Genomic DNA, 18,646 nt, shown 5'->3' with positions numbered 1-18,646 from the left:
AATGTGCAGGACGTTCAGCTCAAGGCCTTCGGAGCCTTGCAGTAGCGTACAGTCCTTTTGAGGACGGTGCGCCACTGCAAGATGATACTTGGCATTCTTAACGATGCGCATCCGCGCTGTTCATCGCTTCCGTTGTGCGCACGGCCCTGAACACACATGGCCTTGTTCTCCAATGTCATGAACATGGCGGCCACCTCATCAATCAGGCGTTCTGTAGGCTTCAAGCTTGAGTCCTCCTTTGGGGGATGCTGCATCCCTCCATTGAGGCGAGATAATCCAGCAGCACTGGCTGACGTGATGCCACCCGATGCTTGTCATGGGAGGGGCGTTATGGCACCTGTTTAATGTTAAATCTGATAGCAAGAATCTTGCAAGACGTCAATGCCAAAGGTGAAGATGAATACGTCATGAGCTGTAAACAATAGGGCAATGCTTTGTCAAATCCTTTATTGTACATAATTTTCAAACGACAATGCGGCGCTTGATTGAAATTGCTTTGTACCAGAGTGGTGATCGATCCTGGCCTCCGGCATCACCAAGAAACAGGGCCCCAGTCCGGGCACTTTAGTCGCCTGTGCCGTACGTAGGCTACAGCATAGCTTTGACATGCTCATCTGAAGGTTCTCGCCGCCTCAACGTCAGAAGTGCTGCATGTAACACTTCCCGCTGGAAAACAGTGTCCGGCATCAATCCCAATGGGCAAGCTTTGCATGGTTCGTGCCATGGCATGGAAACCTTCGGCCAACGCCCAAATGCTCGGCCAAAGTGCTCTCTCACACCCCGACAATTTTTGCGCACTTTTGATGCTCGACTATGTCGATGTTACTGTGGCACTCGACCAAGGAGCATCAACTTGGCCCAAAGATCACCCCACGGGGCTCACGCACAAGTATGCTTGCGACAAGGTTCGCATCATTCAAAGGTCGACATGGCAAAACATGCATGCCCTAGTAAGGTAGCTTGAAGAACAACAAGAGACAAAGCACACTGGAACGCGGCAAGTATCGGACACAGCGATAGGAATTCCACCGCGTTGTTAACTGCAGAACAAAACATAAAGCAGTGCAAACTGACCAATTAAAAAGGCCAGTTTCCTTGATCGAATCCGGTGGTGTTTAAAACACCAAGATTGTGGAAAGCCAGGCTTAAAACTCCTGGCTCATGCTGCCACCCTTGCCCTTGATACCCTTTCCTTTTGGCAAAAGCACGCTGCACAACAAAGGTCGCAGTGAAACAAAGAAATTTAATTGTGAGTGCAAATCCGGCTTTGACTTTCAGGGTGTAGTGCGCTGTGGGGTACAGCACACCCGACAAGAACATGTCACAAGCAAAAGCAGAGACCGGACCACAAGGCTGTATTTACGGATCTGGGGATACAAACCTGTGGATGTTGGGCAGCACTCCTCCAGCCGCGATAGTCACGTCGCCCAGCAGCTTGGACAGTTCCTCATCATTTCGGATGGCTAGCTGAATGTGCCTGGGAATGATCCTGCGCACCCAAATAATGATATTGAAAATGTCATTTGGTTCCTGAATTTCTATGTTCCTGCCAAGCAACAGCACAGCACGCGCACCTGCTCTTCTTGTTGTCACGAGCTGCGTTACCAGCCAACTCCAACACCTCAGCTGCGAGGTACTCTAGCACGGACGCCAGGTACACGGGGGCACCACCTCCGAGACGGTCAGCATACTTGCCTTTCCTGAGGAACCTGGCAACGCGACCTACAGGGAACTGAAGGCCTGCTTTGGCCGAGCGCGACACGCTCTTGGCTTTGGTTGCAGCTTTAGCACGCGCCATGTTGAGCAAATTAATAATGAGTAATACAAATGTTGACTGTCGCAAAAAATGATATAAATGTCGCCATGTATTATGCCATCGTCAAACCTAGACTCAAGGGTGCCAGTCCAGAATGATGCCTGGCGCATCGTTTGGATCATTTGGGTTGTATGCGCGGGTTCGTGACTCACCGCTACTTGGCAAACGAGCGCGGCAAATCTTTGCCAAAAGCTGTGCCAAAGCTGTTCAAATCAAATCAGTTGTTATACAGGGGGTCGTTGTCCAGTGGCACAGCTTGCCGCCAAATTTTCTGAAGAAAGTCAACAAAACACCTCGTGTCAACGACAGATAAATCTCGATCGTGCATCATGACACCAACGTGCTTGTCGTGACCAAGCAACGCACTACGGTTGGAGTTCTAAAGCTCGAAGAATAATATTCTTCTAGGTGTTTGCTTTCGGTGATGGACACTGTGCAAGAGCTTAGTACATGCACCGCAGTCTGAAAACCCCTGGTCGTGCAACTCATGCATGCTGCCAAAACCAAATTTGAATAGTTGTTCCTTCAATGTGGAACTGAATACGTCGCATGAGCCATATCGATGAGATGACCTGGCATGACATGGTAACTGTGGGCCGTGTGCTGACCAGAGTGCAGCGTGCCATGCAGACGTTGTTACGCCTTTCTGATGCCAAAACCACGCACTGCATTCATTTCGACAGGACAAAAGCAATGACTTCGCTTTCGCTTTTTACAGTCCTTGCGCCGATACCAGCAACGACTTCATCACCTGCTTCTTCTCGAGCAAGCACTTGGAAGTGTCAGCTGTCCAGTGTAGTGTTTTACATCCTCAACAAACTATGCTAAGACAACGGAAGCATGCAACCAAGTCATAGCTGACTACTCCAGACAATTCCATCAGTTCGTTTCTTGTGGATGCCTAGGCATGGCCCTAGTTTGGAAAAATCGGCATGCCTCCTGGCTCATACCGCAACGCTCGCGCTTGCGGTGTTCTAGACGGGCATGTAGCGCAAGCAGCTGCCATCTCCTTCGCTTTTTTTGAGCTAATGTATTGAACAATGTCTCTCGTTTGTGTGAGTGGCATCTGGGTAGGGACGTCAACAGCTTACTTATCGACAGACCGTGAGGCTGGCACAGATAGTAATGCTCGGAAAAACCTGGTCGCGCAACTGCATGCATTTTGACAACCTGTAAAATGATTATTGCATTCCTTGGTACGCGTACATGTGCTTCTTTCGCAACTTCGGTTGACTCGACCTCACCAGGTGGCAGGCAAGACTGATCGCGGCGCATGCTAGCAAATCATTGCAATGTTTCGTTTGTCATTTCAGCATCAATTGTCTGTTTATTGATTCGAAGCCCTTGGCGCGTACTTCAGACTTCTGTAATGATGGCTTGCGTAGAGGGAGTTTGAAGGGACGGGTTGTCCTCACATCGCACAGCGCACACAATCAGGCGCACGTTTGAAATGAAAATTCAAGCATGCGGATTGGTCTCATAACGTCTTGCCTTTCGTACTTTGTCCACTAGGTGGAGCTATAGAATGACAGAACAACACATGCATCACAAGAACACTGCATGCAGTGTAGTCAAATAAAAAATGACATCTGCACAGTTCCCTTTGATGTAGACGTAGCAAGACTTCATGCGCTACATTGCAGCTCAATCGAGGACTAGCAATGTCAAAAAGCCTCGGCCTCGGGGTCAGGGTTCGCAACCTCCAAGTTCCGTACTCCTGATTCCAACACGCCCATTGTCCGGGAACTGTTATATGATAAGCATAAAACTCAAAAAGCTTATCACAACAAGAGGGCAAAGCGCGAAGCATCGCAGTAATCTGGAGGAACGCGATGCGATCAGACCTGCCGGAATCGAAACAACCAAAGTTAAGAAAGAAGCACACGAATGCGTATTAAGGAATACAAGTATCCTATCCAAGTTGTCCCATCACGAGCAGCTGCGCAAGCAGCTTTTCCAGAGCATTTCTATCTGTGCCAGCCTCGATAGGTTCCACGGTTCCATTACTCAAATCGCAGTACGCTACCAGAGGTACATAGCTCGAGATACCTGTACGACCTGCAGCGTTACTTGTGCGCGCTTTGGAGGTGGAGGCATTTCATTCAAAGCGCGCACAAGCAACGCTGCAGGCCGTAGGGATATATTCATGTTCAAGTCTTCAATTCCCACTTCTGCCTGAGCCTCAAGTAGCGCCAGATGGCACCAACCTGTCCCCAAACTCGGTTGACAGCTGGCCCCTAGGCTAGAGTCTAGACTAGGGCCTAGTTGACAACTGGCATGTGAATGTTAGATATAGCTATCTGACAGGTGATGAAATCGTCGAACCCGATTAATTAACTCAAGCCCCTCTTGGACCTCTCCATTGCAACGGTCGACTGCAAACACTGACCTCGAAAACTGCATGATTAATGCACACGTCGGCTCTGGTTTCCACATGATGTCGGGCCTGCAGCTCCTGTACTGAGGGAGATTATGATACAACCTGCAAGTCGCTATCCATCCAGCTCCCTTTGCAGTTGTGCAGGCAACTCACCATGCCCATCTCCACCGTCAATGCTATGGAGCGGCCGCTGCACCATGCGGTGTGACCATCCAAAACAGCGGTTGAGAGATGACATCCAGTCTTGAGTCTGATCCACACGATTGATTGTTGCCACGGGGTTGGGTGACATTCGGACACGCATGATGTCGCCCTCATGCAGCTCCTGCCGGTACTTGCCGTCAAACGAGACCCATGCAGACGCACGAGCACCCGGGGCAATCTGTAGTTCGAGGTCAGCGTAGTCGGGCAAGACAATGGGCCGGAAGTTAAGTGAGTGCGGGCACACAGGGGTGAAAAGAATGGCAGGCACATTTGGATGCACCATCGAGCCCCCTGCGGCTGCGCTATAAGCTGTGCTGCCAGTGGGTGTCGCAATCATGACACCATCGGCTTGCACACAAGTCAGGAAGTTCCCGCTTTCATAAACGTTGATGTTTGTTAGGAAGGACGATGCTCCGCGGTCCAGCACCACCTCATTCAGTACCTGCAATACAATCCACGAGCTAGCATCAGGTTGACTGCGCGCCAGGCACTCGTGCAACATTTTCTATTTGAGAACGTCCCATCAGTGGCATCACAATCGACGTACGACAGGTGCCGACTAGAACACAGGTACTGCAACAGGCTTCTAGGGTGCCGTCCGAATGCCACAACTGCAAGGGCAATTCCGCAAGAGCGCGAGCAGCTGATGGACAAGGCTTTGCCTTTCAAGCACGCACCTCATGTACTTGCTCGACCCCAAGCTTTCCTTTGCGCGTAATCTCGCACAGCAACCGCATGCGCAGCGAGACGAACACGCCCGTGCTGTTTTCGCAGTCGCCGCTGATCCGGCAATTGTCGAGCGGAGCATGGCCGTGGATAACCCCTGCGAGATCCTCACGCATGTGGTCGTAATTGTGCTGCGACATGAATCCCAAGCTGCCCAGGTGGAACGCAATGACTGGAGGGACGTTGTTTCCAAAAAGCAGCGCTGTGTGCAGCAGCACCCCGTCTCCTCCCAGGCAAATGACAAAATCGATGAACTCGCCGAGGCGCTTGCCTTGGTCCGGTGTGAAGGTGTATACCCCGGAGCACTCACCCATGACCGACAAGCGATGGTGCACTGCTGGCTCCACGACCACGTTGACTTTCTCCACCGACAAAAGGTGCTTGATGGTGACCAACAACTGCAGCAACAAACGCAATCTCAAGACATACTGGCACAAAGGAAGGGCTCCATTATCGTACCATAATGTCTCATAAGAGGGGGTGGGCAGCCGGAATGGCTTCATACAACAGGCATTCTTGACGCTACGCTGACCGTCTGGGGATTTGCACTCAGTGCTGATTCCTGGTCATGCTCCTGTTCCTGACAGTAACAAGAACAGAATTGCTCCCTGTTCCTGTCAGGCAATTTCAACGACAGTTACCGACTGCACACGTGTGCAAGAGCAGATGATGTACTATGTAAGTACGTCTTCCATGAGCTCAACAGTAGTTGGCCAATGGTACAGACTGCGGCTGCAGGGCATACCTCGTGCAAGAGTTCGTCTCCAAGCTTTTTGATAAGCATCACCCTGCAGATAACAACTTGGTTTCAGAAGAGGCCAATGGCTTTCCGTTGTGACAAAATGAGGCCTACAACCATTGTGAGTGGTTGCGCTGCTCCAGATTTTAACGCTGGCCGTCCACAGCCTGCTCCTGCTTTCACTGTACGAAGCGTGCACACTGAAGCGTGGTATTATATATTTTTTTCACCCTGGACAGTCGTGGGGCTGCAACAACTCTGCAGCATGGGGCAATGATGTATGCCGGCCTCAGCATCCGGCTCCTGAGACCATCATATGCGACATTCCGTTTGGTTGCAAGGAGTGTACAGGGGTCATGACATACTGAGCAGGAGATGGCGTACGTGCGGGGCTTCTGCTTCCACACCATCATGTATTGGTGGGAACTGGGATACGCCAGCTGTAAGTGACCAGTTCCTGCAGCAGCGCCACAGCAGGGTTTGTATCTGGCGTGTTACTCTTGCCACCAAGATTGCATGAAAACTCCAGAGCTTGGGGTATGAGTGCTTCGCAAGTCACGTGCACCGTACCCGGGATCTGTGCTGGCCGCGTGGCCAGGCATCAGTTTAGGTAATAACCTCCACAATACACGAGGTGAAATCCGAAAATGGCTACAGCACAGCAGAAAGATTCTAATTGACTTTGCTTAACCATAAACAATGTGACAGGGGTGGAATCCCATGATGCGGTTTTGTAAGCCTTATTTTGCCATAAGGTGTTTCGACCATGTTCTCCAAGGTGGCACCTGTCAACAGATGCCATTGCAAATTGTGTCACAACGAATTGTATCCCTTGTGCACAGTGTGAGCAAGACTCTTCGCACCTTTCACGAGCGTACGTGCACAGGCATTGCCGTCTGTGCGCAGAATGTACATGTCCGAGCGATCAGGCCAGCCATACCTGCACACAAAGTTTATGGGCTGGTGCACATGTTACATCCTTACACAAAAGCACCACCAATGTATACCATAGTTTGTTGACAAAAATGTCTGCAGACACAGTACGTGACACTGCTGAAATAGCTCCCCCGTCCCTCCGATGTTGCCATCCGTGAAACCTGATGTGCACCGAGACGGGCGGCACTGCATAGCAACATCCATGTCCATTTTCTGTGGCATGTCCATGCATCTTACCCCAAGTCATGGGATGACCCATCACATGAAGCATTGAATCCCTGTTTTTGGGGTACCTGCCCGTTGCCGACTGTTGTCTCAATGCTGGGCACCACCCAACAGCAGCGCCGGTTCACTTGGCTCAACTTCATAGGCACAAACACAACGGCGGTTATACCCCTCAGCCTGCAGAAAGGATTTGAAATAATGCAGTAGATAACCATGATTGCCGTGAGAGATCGTGAAGTGGATGTTTTCCAACTTTTCAGGCAATATTCCTGTTCTTCACGTGGGGCACATACTGCCATGCAATGAAAGCCGGACGGTGACCCTACATGTCAAGGTTGACAGGTGATGAATGTTATACTATGTAACGCGGATTGTTGTCGACTCGCCTCGTGTATAGGCGCTCGTCTAAAGCAAACTGGTCATCTGCTCACCACCACAGTACTGAGCTCACTTTCGTAATAACATCACGCAGGAAGGGTGGTGTCTCAATAGAGCACGCATCGTGCAATAATGCGAAATGCAGCTTTACAGATACCACGAATCGCATTGAAACTCGCACCTGTCTTGTGACGGGCTTGTTTTAACATGGGTTTGTTGAGCCACGTGCGGTTTTACCTGCGACGCTTTGGCGCTTGCGGGGGCGCCATTCGTGAGCGAAGCATCCCTGGCTGCACTGCATTTCGTGAGAACAAAATTCCGAGGAACTGCAGCACGGCCCACGGCGTGAAACCGTCCCGAGCTATCGCATGGCGAGCATGGCGATGAGGCGCTTATGTGGCTCAATCTCCTCTCGGCTATGGCTTGGCAATTCAAGTGACATGCCATGCGTGCACTGCTGGCAAGAAATTCATGAACGTACATGCACCTGGAGGGCACTAGCAAGCTATGCAGAGGACGAATACTAGAAAATGCACAACTGCTAACGACCCTACACTTTACACGGGACGTCTGCCAGCCAGGTTGCGCAGTGGCATGCACGCATCATGCACACTTGTGCACCCGTTCATGTCTATAGTGGCGTGTACCCCAAGCTCTCAGTCAAGCATGTTCGCCCCATGTCTGTTGAGCCTCGGAATGCCCAGAGATAGGCATAGTAGGGCACGTACGTTCGCTCAGTCTCTGGTAACCAGAAAAGTCAATACCAGGTGGCACTTTGAGTTTTGTGACGGTTATGACAGCGATGATTTTTTTGGAAGTTTTCAAAATGCTTCGTTTCGTGCATTGCTCTTGCTGGGAGCCCAGATAGTCTGGCTTCAAGTATTTAAAAATGTGTAGGGGAAGGGCCCTTACCACACCCACAAGCTGAGTGCAGCATGAAAAGTATAGCGTTTTCTTTTCCATGATGTGCGGCTGCATCCTTAAGCCACAGGCATGGTCGAACACTAGAGGCATTTGATGGCAAAGGGCCGCCTTCCCTGCACGTCGTCGTCATTGTAAATCATTTCCTTGAAGTGTTACAACAAACTGCAGTTGACACGGTAGTATTGCGCACACTTTACAACGAATACACAGTACTGCGTTCGCGCCAAATCTCCCTTTCCCCGAGCTCAAGTGCGACTGCGACGTTGCTAATGTACCTGATCAGACGTATTTCTTATTTTTCACATACCAGCAGCGGACCTGTCGAGTCGATGGATACACGTTGCGAATGTAAATGGCGCGCCGCGTTCTTTCATACGTCATTGTCACGTGCGAATCAATCGAACGACGTCCACTGACCCTCGAGATGGTAGCAAAATGTTGAAACTTTCCCATAGCGGTAATCCTGGTACTGGCAGACATAAACTTCGGACTCTGCACCATTTTGGTACGCACTCAGTCGGTTTCTACGTTCTTGCGTCACCCACAGCCACCTAGCACGATGTCTGCATTCGCGATCTGCTCAACTGCCAGGCCAGTTTCTGCCCCCGTCGGTCACTCACCGGAAAGAAAGCATCTGCTTCAAGGTGTGCTTCATTCGTAGACATTGTGCTGATTTGCGTGCAGGCTCGGTGGAGAATGCCATGAAATTGCCAGTTATCAGCCAATATGTACTCTCACACTGGTTGCACAGATTCACCCCACGGCAGTCGCTTTTCCTAATGCGCCTCATAATGTTTTGCAACGCTGTTGCCCGCTGTGGGTGTTTACGCGTCTCGGTATCGTAGAACGGCTGGAAAGCTTTTGAGTAGGGCTTCGCATAAACCAACGTTCACTTGGTACGAGGTCAGCACCTCGAAGTAGTGCACCGCGTGCGGTCTGTGGAATTTGTGAGTCACGACTTAATTCGGCTTGGGTTTCTCATGTTCCTGTCTTGCGCAGCCCAGACCAGGCCTTCTAATTGCGGCGTTTGACTAGGCTTGCTCAATACGACCCGCATGTCACGAATCATGGACGGTAATTTCCTTGCATGCTATTCGCATGCAAAGTTCATTGTCTGGCTGTTTTGGGGGCCACTTTCCACAGGAGGAAGCGCACGTGCTAGTGCGAGCATCGCAAGAGAATTGTGCATGTCAACTCGGCTACAGATTGAAGTACATATTTTAGCTGTTTGCATTTCACATGTTGTGCTGCCACGTTTTGCTACGCAATCATTCTACAGCGATGCTTGGTGTCACTGTCAAGCTCACCAACACCTCCCAGTTTGATTGAGTAGCCCTGATGGCAACAAGCAGCTCCCATTCCAAGCTTATTTAACATCATGATCGTTTCTTCTTCAGTTGTCACCACCTTACAGGGCAAGCTGTGCAGAATCTTCATGGCTCTCGCAGTACTCCTTGCGTGCATAGTTAAAAACTTGGAGGCAGTCTCGCCATGAAATTAATCATCTAGCAATGTTGCCAGAGGCTGTCTTGTCCATACATGGCTTGCATGTCTCATGCTGGCACCGGTGGCCAGGTCATTGCAATGGCAGCCAGGCATGCAGCGAGTACCCACCAGGGGCATGGATTGATGTCCACAGCATGCCGCAAGGCGCGGTCTGGGCGGGTCGGACATGATGGCGTAGTCACGAGCAGTTTACATGTGATGCAGGGCCGCTCAGCCTGCACGCACCGTCGCCACACAAGCTCTGCCTGTGGAGGTGTTCACCCTCGCCAACGAGGCTGCCTTCATTGGTGGCACAGCCGGAACCATGATCTCTATGACACTCATCGTGCGTTGCCCATCTGTATGGGACAATGCCAGTTGCATGAGCTTGCTCTTGGGCTGTCTGTCCTCTTCACAGTCAAAAGCCATCAACGTCTGCTGCCAGCGGCATGGCTGTTTAGTAGATTTGACTCAAACATGACATGTCATACATGACACTGTATGTGTTCTATGTACCACTATATGTGCTGCGGCGGCAAGAGATCTGAGGAAGTATTACAAAAGTGCGTATCACATGGGCAATGGATAATCAGTTCTGAGAGTAATTGGGTTTGTCGTTTGCCACATCAGGAATTGCTGATGTGTTGGCGAGCTTCCGTAAAGCATGCTAGGGTTTTTATCAGTTTTTCTAAGTAGGAAAACGGATCTTTGAATATGACAAAAGTCACATATGCACCTCCCTTTCCTTTGTCCTGGTGGATGGAAGAGGCCATTGCGTGCATCAATACAATTATAAGGTGTAAGTACCTCATCTTAACAGCAACCAGCTTTGATGTGTGATGAGGTTGGTGACTGAACTGTGGTGTCTGCGTGCAGGGCCTCGCGCTTGGCTTCGTACTTTTGCGCGTCGAGTCCCTTGTCGAGGAGGGCAAGATCTAAGCTTTCTTATAAAATGCATGATTGATCGTAGTAGAGTCGATGGAAGGTTGCGGCAACTGTGTGTAACTTTTTTGTACGGGGGCTTTGACATTATACGATGTCAGCAAGACTAGGTGTTACATCATCTGCTTTTTGTCGGATTGTGACCATACACCGAATGTTCACAACCCATGCTTGCACCTGGACGTGAGAAGGTGTGTTACGACGCGGGAAAGCAAAGCAGAGATAAACGTGAGAAGGTGTTACAACGAAGCGGGAAAGCAAAGCAGAAATAAACTGCAGACAAGGACAACTCAATTCAAGAACACACGAAAGAAAATCAAACCGAACACACAGGAAAACAAAGAAAGAAAGAAAAGGACAATCAAAACAGCCAGCCGACAAGAGTAAGGGAGAGCAAAGCAGGAGCGCTACAACACGACACACCAACCCCTCTACACCTCACCTGCCTCATCAACCGGCAGCTCACAACCCGGCATGAACTGCCGGCCCACATTCTGTGCAAAACAAACATGGACCGGTAATACATCTTCCCGCTGCCACGGCACGTGAGAAGGTGCATTACAATTTTGGTACCGGCCCATGGTGTTCGTGGATGAATTGAAAATTTCCATCCAGGATATTCTCAGTTGAACTGGGCAGTCTTGCACGTGCTTTCCACTGATTGGTAATAGATCTTCGACCCCGCTTCGGTTATGTGTTAAATTCAAAATAGTCGGGAAGCAAGTCAGCGATCCCTCCTCGATTGACGAGGTAAGGACGAATCTAGTCTCCGGTTCTGCCACACCCAGAGTGGCACATGGAAGCATCGCCCAATGTCACGTAAGGGCGCAGTTGCCAGGGCCGTATACCATCACAAGAGGGGTTCCCTTAGGAGGTGGGATCTGTGCAAGTAGGGGGCTGTTCGAGCTGAGTGTGTATGGCATGAACCTCCCTGAGGCAGTGCCTGTTTACGACAAGGGCCTGTTGGTGGCAACAAGTGGCTCAGAAAGGCAGTACGACTCTACGCAGTGGTAAGGCCGGCCGCTACGTGAGTGACAGCATAAGACTTGATGCTCTGCAAATCGCAAATCGCCTGCAACTTGTCGAGCGGAACGTCGGTCGCCATCACCGAGTCCTGAAGCAGTGCATGCGACCTCTGGACCTGGATGAGCCGGTTCTTCACGCTCTCCGAGAATCCATCCCACATCTGCTGGCGATCAGCCAAACAAGAACCTGGCTCAAGCCAATCTGGGGCCTCCTGCGGAGGTCCGTCTTGAGCCGCCATAGTAGATCCGTCCATCGTACCTCAACAAAAAAAATCTCTGAGGGGTACTGGGCGGAGATGCGCTGCGATCAAGTGTGTTGACACAACTGCTACCTCACTACGCACCGAATGCATACGTAGCAAGTGTTGCGTTGCATGCAAAGACCATGGCTCGTGACTGCCCACAGATGAGCGCGTTGTCATGCCACGTCATACCGGCGAGTTAAAGGTAGTCAGAACTCGAGCAGTAAGGCCGGCCGCTGCGTGAGTGACAGCATGGCCTGCAAGCACGCCATCTGGAGCGTTGGTGCCACCTTTTTCAAATCATGATACCAATCATTCAACAAACTCTACAATCAGGGTGAATAAGAGGCTGTCATGATCACAAAGGAGGTGAAACATGGCATGGCTTCAGCAGTGGCCTTGTATCAAAACCCTTGGTTTGCAACGCTGGCTGGCGCCCATTCCAGGCCTGTCTTACAGCACTGGCGATGGCATGACATTTTCATGGCTCGTCACCAACTCCATAGCTTCCAATTACCTACTTTTCTATTGCAAGTAATTCGAACTTCTGTGCACGTCATGGAGGGACGCTCTCACCATTTCACGACATACATCCGCAACACAACACACACCTGCACACTCACCCGCTCTCATTTGGTACACGAGCAAATAATCGATTTCGCATGGCACCTCACAGCAGCTGTTACTCGCGTAAGCTTTGCATTCAGCACTGATCACTGAGCCATGTTAGGGATGCCTAATGTAGGTTTCAAGCAAAGTTGCAATCGCAACCAAGTGTTGAATAAGTGATCCTTTGAGATCACCAGCATGCGTACGTTCTATGTGGTAAGTTGATGTCGGAATTGCTTGCACATTGGAGGCTGTGGAGCCGTAATGCATGTCAATGCTGTGATTAGTTTGAAGTTCCACAGCTGTTCCTAGGAAGCATCGCCATAGGCATTATTAGTTCTCACGACTGGTGAATCATTTTCATGGCATCACCCAAAATGGGTACAGAAACATCATGCGAAAAGTACCAAAAGCTAATTCGCACCTTGCAAACCGAACAGCAGAAGGGCCTGCTGGAAAATCGGGTGCGATACCACCGTCTGTTCTCGTCACTCAACTTGCAACTGGAACACCCATGCTGATGTCGTAGAGAGACACGGCATTGACGACCGACAAATCCCTTGTGTAGCAACTGTATTCATGACTTCTCCAGCGAATTGTGGCATCCACATGCTGTCATTCCTGACAGTTCAGGGGTACGAAGGGGATTGGCCTGAGTGCGGACAGGGTATTGCGAAAGACGTAGTAGCCTCCCAAGTGACACAGTGGTGGCATATTCACTGAAATAGTCTGTCGGCATGATCAGTACAGGAATCACTGTCCCATATCACCTAATATGCTCACAAGTAAGTCCAAACGTACATCACAGGCAAGGCGAAACCTGCACCACCACCACCACCACCACAACAACAACAACAGTATCAAACCTAACCCAGCGTAGCGTGCATGTGCCTGCACATGTGGAGAGGTTGGCGTCCTCCATGCTCTGGCCAGGGCACTGCCTCTCCTTTCCTCGTCACCAAGAATATCCTTGTCAGCCGTACATGTTGCGGGATGGACCGGACAGTTGTCAGCAATACGAAGGTCTTCCAAATGCAGCACTCGAAAGGCGGTTGCATGTCTGGAACCACCTTGAGATGGAATAGAGTCTGAAAGCAGCTTCCTGATTAATCTATTAAATCCAGTAAATATGTGTCGCCACTTTTACCCAGGTCCATGATTTCTTTTGGCAACCGCCAAAGGCTTAACTTTGTTCTTGCCACTTCAGGTGCCCAACAATGCTACAGCAGCAAAGTACCGGCCCTGTGCACTTGGGACGCATGACAGGCTGCCGCCGACAAACATCCGCACATTCAATCCCGTTCGCTACATTCAAAGCAAGTCCATGCGCAGAAAGGTGCGATCTTCTGGGCCCCCCTGAAATGAGTGCCGAGGCATGCATGATTGTACCATTGCTTTTTACATGCACTGTTCACATGCACTATTAGATAATCACATTTTCCCACGCTACGCTTGGAAGTTCCAATAGCCAATGTGGACGCCGAGCAAGTGGACAATACATATCGTCTCGTATGCGTCACACGGTGCACACCGCTGGTATGGCAAATTGCTCGAGGGTGTTGGCAGTATGACTGTCTTGCCTGGTCACCTGTTTTCTTATGAGGCTTATATACTGCTTGGGGTTGCAGAAGCACAGCATGGACCCAGGGCCGCTACGAGACGAGTCAATGCCTGTGGTCAGGATGGGCATACTCTCTGACCTTCTAGCAATGAAAATGGAAGGACTCAAGAAGAGTGAGTGGGCCCTGCTCGACACGTTCGAAGCTCACATGTGCAACGAGGATCGCAGGATGCGCAAGGCAAAGACCCGCCAAGTCCAGGCGGATTGCAGGACGTTTCTGACTGCGCAGTGTGACGAGAAGCAAGAGAAGGCGCGCCTTGAGATGATCGCTCGGGAAAAGGAGAGGCAGCTGGTGTTAAAGGCTACTGAAAAATATCAAACAGACGAAACGGAGAAAGCGAGGAAGCTGCTGGAACACAACTTGAAGCTGAAAGCTGACTCGGAGCGCCAGGTTGCAGAATTCAGGTGCCCGTGTCTGCTTATAAATGCAAGTGGTCTTGAGTGCTACGACCGTTTGGGATGCATCTTACCTCTGCAGCATGAGCAGGCAAAGTTGATAATGGAACACATCAGTGTACTTCACTGTGCTCCCATGAAGGAATGCAGAACGCCCCCTTCAGCAGACTGGTACCTAAACTGATGCAAAGGGCAAACCTGCCTCCATCAGTGAAAGGTGGCACCTGTGTGGCTGGGGTCTGGAACAGCGAATTTGCCGGGATCTGCATTTTCTACTTTTCTGGAAGTACACAAAGCGCATCACTGTATCCCTTTGAAGCTGAGCTTCTCAATGCGCAATGCAGAGCCAAGCAAGCAAAGATGCGGATGCGGAAGTTAGAGGACGAGGAGGAGGAGCTGATGGAGAACAAACGGCAGATGGAGCTGGAAAGGCAGCGCCAAGAGGCAAAAAAGCAACAGAGTCAGGCAGAGATGAACAGAGTGCGTGACGAGAATATTCAAAAAATTGCGGCAAAGAAGCTGGCCAAGGAGGCCGAGCTGCAAGCGGACAAGGAGCTGATGGAAGAGACCATGGCCACGCTCGAACGACAGGAACGAGAGCGGGCACAGGCACTCATAGACTTCCAGGTGAGTGAAAGGGAGCATACACATGAGGCAGGGAGTGACTTTTGGCAATGGCGGCGATGGAGATGGAACACGTGTCGCTTACCAGGTACATGAAGTGAGGCATGGGCAAAACGATGTGCCCGTTTCTGTCGAAAACCCCCCATGTCATGTGTGACAAGGAAGGCGCAGAATGGTTTGGGCATGTTGCAGCAATAGGTAAAGGCATGGTCGTTACGGGAAACATGTGATGCATAAAGCTCTTTGCTCCTACAGCATTGATGCGCAGTGCCAAAACATTGCTTGGTGCACCCAGTGCATCCCCGCTTTCCTGTGTTCCTTTGCATATGTACTGTATCAAGCATGATCTTCTGCAGACCTGCATGGGAGTGCATTGTTGCAGGATATGGTAGCCAAGAGGGGCGCCAAGGCAGGACTGATGGTTGTGGCTGAAGCAAACGAAAGAGCCGAACGTGAAGAGCGACTCATGAAGGAGCTGGAAATACGCAAAGCCAAGGAGGACGCAGAGCAGCTCGCATTGAAGAAGGGGGCACACGAGAAAATGCAACGAGATGTAGAGGCATCACGAGCATATCAGACAAGGCTCAAGGCCGAAATGAAGAGGAAACAGGCAGAGGAGATGACGCGCTTTGTTAACGAGGTGCTTACCAGGGCAAACATTTTGGACTGTGACAATGCCTGCGGGCTTCCCTTGGCATGTTAAGGCAGATGAAAGTGCCAAACTATTGTACAACTAGCTCTGTGGAACTGTCCTAAGAGTAGGCAGCCACAGAGACACTGTTTCGAAGGCGAGACTTCACCTGTCAGTTATGATCCTGCATGCAGACCGTGCATTATGGCGGACGGATCGATCGCATTTCTAGGTGAGATTGCCATTGCATGGCAAGTGGTCATTCACATGCATGCACTGGCCACCGGGTTTCGGCTCGAAACCATGCAGGTGGCATGACACCAGACTCGATCACAACAGCTACGACCGGCAATTCCTTACTACGCATGTGTAAAAAACATCATTCCCTGACCTCCATTGTTGGTGTTGCCAACAAGGCCATGTGTGCCGTATCCACAATGGGCCCATGTTCCTCATGCACACAACACAGCAGTGAAATGGAGTACGTGAACGCAGGTCAAAGTAAAAGACATGCAGTCAGTGGCCGATGCAGAAGAGGCCATGCGTAAGAGGCGGCTGGCGGCTTTGGAGAACAGGAAATTTATCGAGTTGCAGATGTCGGAAAAGTTGAAGCAGGACTTCCTGAATGACATCTTCATGACCCCTCGCGAGAAGGAGTTCATGAAGCCCCTGCTGAAGCAGGCTGCAGATGTCGTGAAGGAGCCAAAGGTCATTGCTGCACAGTGGTGATACAGACAGCAGCTGCCCATCCAGCAACTGCTAGGGGCATCGACGGGCCTCCTGGTACAACAAAACATCCGTGTGGCACATGCAAAACGTCTTGCGTGATAATTTCTTCTTGCCTTCGCAGTCTGGGGCGTTCCTGCCTGAGCAACGCGGCCTACAGCTACAGCACATTTCCTTCACTTTGTCATACAGCACAAATCATTATCATGGAGAATGAACGTCCAATCCGGCAATTCTCGAGTGGAAACGTGCCGGAAGCTGGATGTTTCAAATTTACTCTGCACAATGTAGAAGTCAACGGGCATGTAATGTATGCAACATCATCAAGATTCTATACCCGTGGGGTACACGGGTTGACCCTTTAAAAACAGCATCCACACAAAGTATGAGGAAGCATAGATGGCGGCAGTCAATAAAAATACTAGCTGATAGCTCCCTGTAGCAACGACAATTGCTCCAGTCGCAAGGTTGCCGACAATGCCTGTGATGATTCCGGCACTGTTCGTGATGCCGAGAATGGTCCCAGCTTTCTCAGCGCCGTACTCTTGAACATAGCTATGAAAACCAGGGTAGTTGCACGTCTGCATTGAAAGGGCAAATCCCATGCACAGAAGGGCAGGCACTGCATGTATGTCTCTCGCCAGGCCCATGACAAGCATGGCCATAGCTGCCCCCAGGCAGGACACAGTGTGCGCAGATGTTCGAGCCGTATACGATGTCATTCCCTTTTGCTCCAATCGCTCAAAGAGTCTGCCGAACACAAAGCTCATACACGAAGACGCCGCCCACGGAAGCGCTGCTAAAAAGCCCACCAAGACAGGACTCGTCAAGCCCAGAGAGCCGAGATATGTCGGAATCCAGTTCTGCATGATGAAGAATCCCCAGCCAATGGCTGAGTGAGCCCAAGCAAGCGCGCCAACCTGTATCATGGAGTGGCGGGCAGTAGAAAAAGCGCTCCTAGGAAGATTATTGGAAGCCCCCTCCCTTGTTGAGCCGAAGTTCACATTGCGTCGGACAGCGCCCGATGTGTTTTGACGAGCGATGGAGGTTTCCAAAGGGCTATTTAAGAGATCGTCGGGCTCGGAGGAGTCGCTCGACAGTGCGTCGCTGGCAGACTCCGTTTCTGATGAGGAGAAGGATGGTGGTGGAGACGTCGATGCGACCTGCTGCGTCGCCCATAGCGACCAGGCCGCACTGCATATGCCAATCAAGCCAAATGCGAGTGGCCATGTGAGCTCGGCGGAGAGCAGGGGTGTCAAGCTTAATCCCAGCACTGAGCCGATGTTGAAGAATCCTGCATGAGTCATTCCAGCAGTGAACTCGACAGCTGCTGAGATTCCTCTATTAACTTGCAGCAGCACTAACCCGCTATGGCCATGCAAGTGGTCGAAAACGCCGTTCATCATGTGTGGGAAGCTAGGTGGAGAGGTTATCGCAGGACCTCGGCACTGCTGGAAGCCATCCACAGCGCATGAACTGATGCTTGCCGAATACCCTACGACCTTTCATTCGCCAACAGCCCGGTGTGTCAAGGCCTCCTGTGTGCTCACGTGATGTAAGAATGCGACGCGATTTGTGCCACGGGATGCCCAGCATCGAGAGCTATCAGGCAAACCCGCTTATGCTCCTCTGTCTCAAGGAACCCCACCAAAGGGAACAACAAAGCATTAGAGTTGGCGAGAATATACCGGCCGTACGGTACTTTAAGGCACAGATTGCCTCATTCTCCAGTCTTAGCATTGCCAGATTCGTTCTGTGGCTGAACATGCATCTCTGACAGCTCCTAAACAGACCAAGAAATCGATAATGGCTGCCCCTGATCAGCAACACATGATCCGCCACTGAAGCGCGATGTAAACTTGCTGTTCTGTGGAGCGGGCGGCACACCGTATGCCGTGGACATCGTCCGTGGTCTTTTGCCTCGTGGCAGCAGTTGCGCTATCATGGAAGCCAGAGCTGGCACTGACACTGAGCAGCCCAAGCCGACGAAGAAGCGGAGCGCCGCTAGCAACAGCAT

The 18,646-nt window shown here is 50.9% G+C and overlaps 2 protein-coding genes, 1 long non-coding RNA gene and 1 pseudogene across 4 annotated transcripts; 1 reads left to right on the top strand and 3 right to left on the bottom strand.

Annotated features, from left to right (window-relative positions):
- Positions 1 to 1,105: 1,105 nt before the first annotated feature.
- LOC149809104 (histone H2AX pseudogene) lies at positions 1,106 to 1,798 on the bottom strand (annotated as a pseudogene). The gene is made up of 3 exons (XR_016429895.1): positions 1,575 to 1,798; positions 1,382 to 1,489; positions 1,106 to 1,209 (listed from the first exon to the last, which is right to left on the bottom strand). The product of XR_016429895.1 is annotated as a histone H2AX pseudogene (transcript).
- Positions 1,799 to 4,308: 2,510 nt separating this feature from the next.
- On the bottom strand, positions 4,309 to 7,033 carry LOC149809103 (putative NAD kinase 2, chloroplastic). Its single transcript, XM_089994997.1, has 6 exons — positions 6,873 to 7,033; positions 6,729 to 6,805; positions 6,250 to 6,322; positions 5,872 to 5,914; positions 5,078 to 5,524; positions 4,309 to 4,842 (listed from the first exon to the last, which is right to left on the bottom strand). Exons 1-6 carry the CDS (start codon positions 7,031 to 7,033, stop codon positions 4,309 to 4,311), a joined length of 1,335 nt encoding a protein of 444 aa, XP_089851123.1.
- Positions 7,034 to 8,855: 1,822 nt separating this feature from the next.
- Positions 8,856 to 10,815, top strand: LOC149809102 (uncharacterized). Its single transcript, XR_016429894.1, has 3 exons — positions 8,856 to 8,972; positions 10,039 to 10,159; positions 10,690 to 10,815. It is a non-coding gene; the product is annotated as an uncharacterized LOC149809102 (long non-coding RNA).
- A 6,137-nt stretch (positions 10,816 to 16,952) lies between these two features.
- Positions 16,953 to 18,032, bottom strand: LOC149809101 (putative anion transporter 4, chloroplastic). Its single transcript, XM_089994996.1, has one exon. It carries the CDS (start codon positions 18,030 to 18,032, stop codon positions 16,953 to 16,955), a length of 1,080 nt encoding a protein of 359 aa, XP_089851122.1.
- Positions 18,033 to 18,646: the final 614 nt, after the last annotated feature.

The sequence above is a fragment of the Nuphar pumila genome, unplaced genomic scaffold (assembly GCF_984573655.1).
Source record: "Nuphar pumila unplaced genomic scaffold, dmNupPumi1.hap1.1 HAP1_SCAFFOLD_1734, whole genome shotgun sequence".
NCBI classification, from domain to species: domain Eukaryota; kingdom Viridiplantae; phylum Streptophyta; class Magnoliopsida; order Nymphaeales; family Nymphaeaceae; genus Nuphar; species Nuphar pumila.
Note: the sequence above shows the minus strand (reverse complement) of the source record. Positions and strands in the feature narration are given on the sequence as shown.

Bases quoted from the DNA above. Each gene is read 5' to 3' on its own strand.
- LOC149809101 (XM_089994996.1), bottom strand. From the start codon at position 18,032: ATGAACGGCGTTTTCGACCACTTGCATGGCCATAGCGGGTTAGTGCTG.
- LOC149809103 (XM_089994997.1), bottom strand. From the start codon at position 7,033: ATGCATGGACATGCCACAGAAAATGGACATGGATGTTGCTATGCAGTG. The intron at 5,915-6,249 runs GTACGCCATCTC...TGTTATCTGCAG, and splicing joins TGGAAGCAGAAGCCCCGCAC to GGTGATGCTTATCAAAAAGC. The intron at 5,525-5,871 runs GTATGCCCTGCA...TTGTTGCTGCAG, and splicing joins GAGACGAACTCTTGCACGAG to TTGTTGGTCACCATCAAGCA.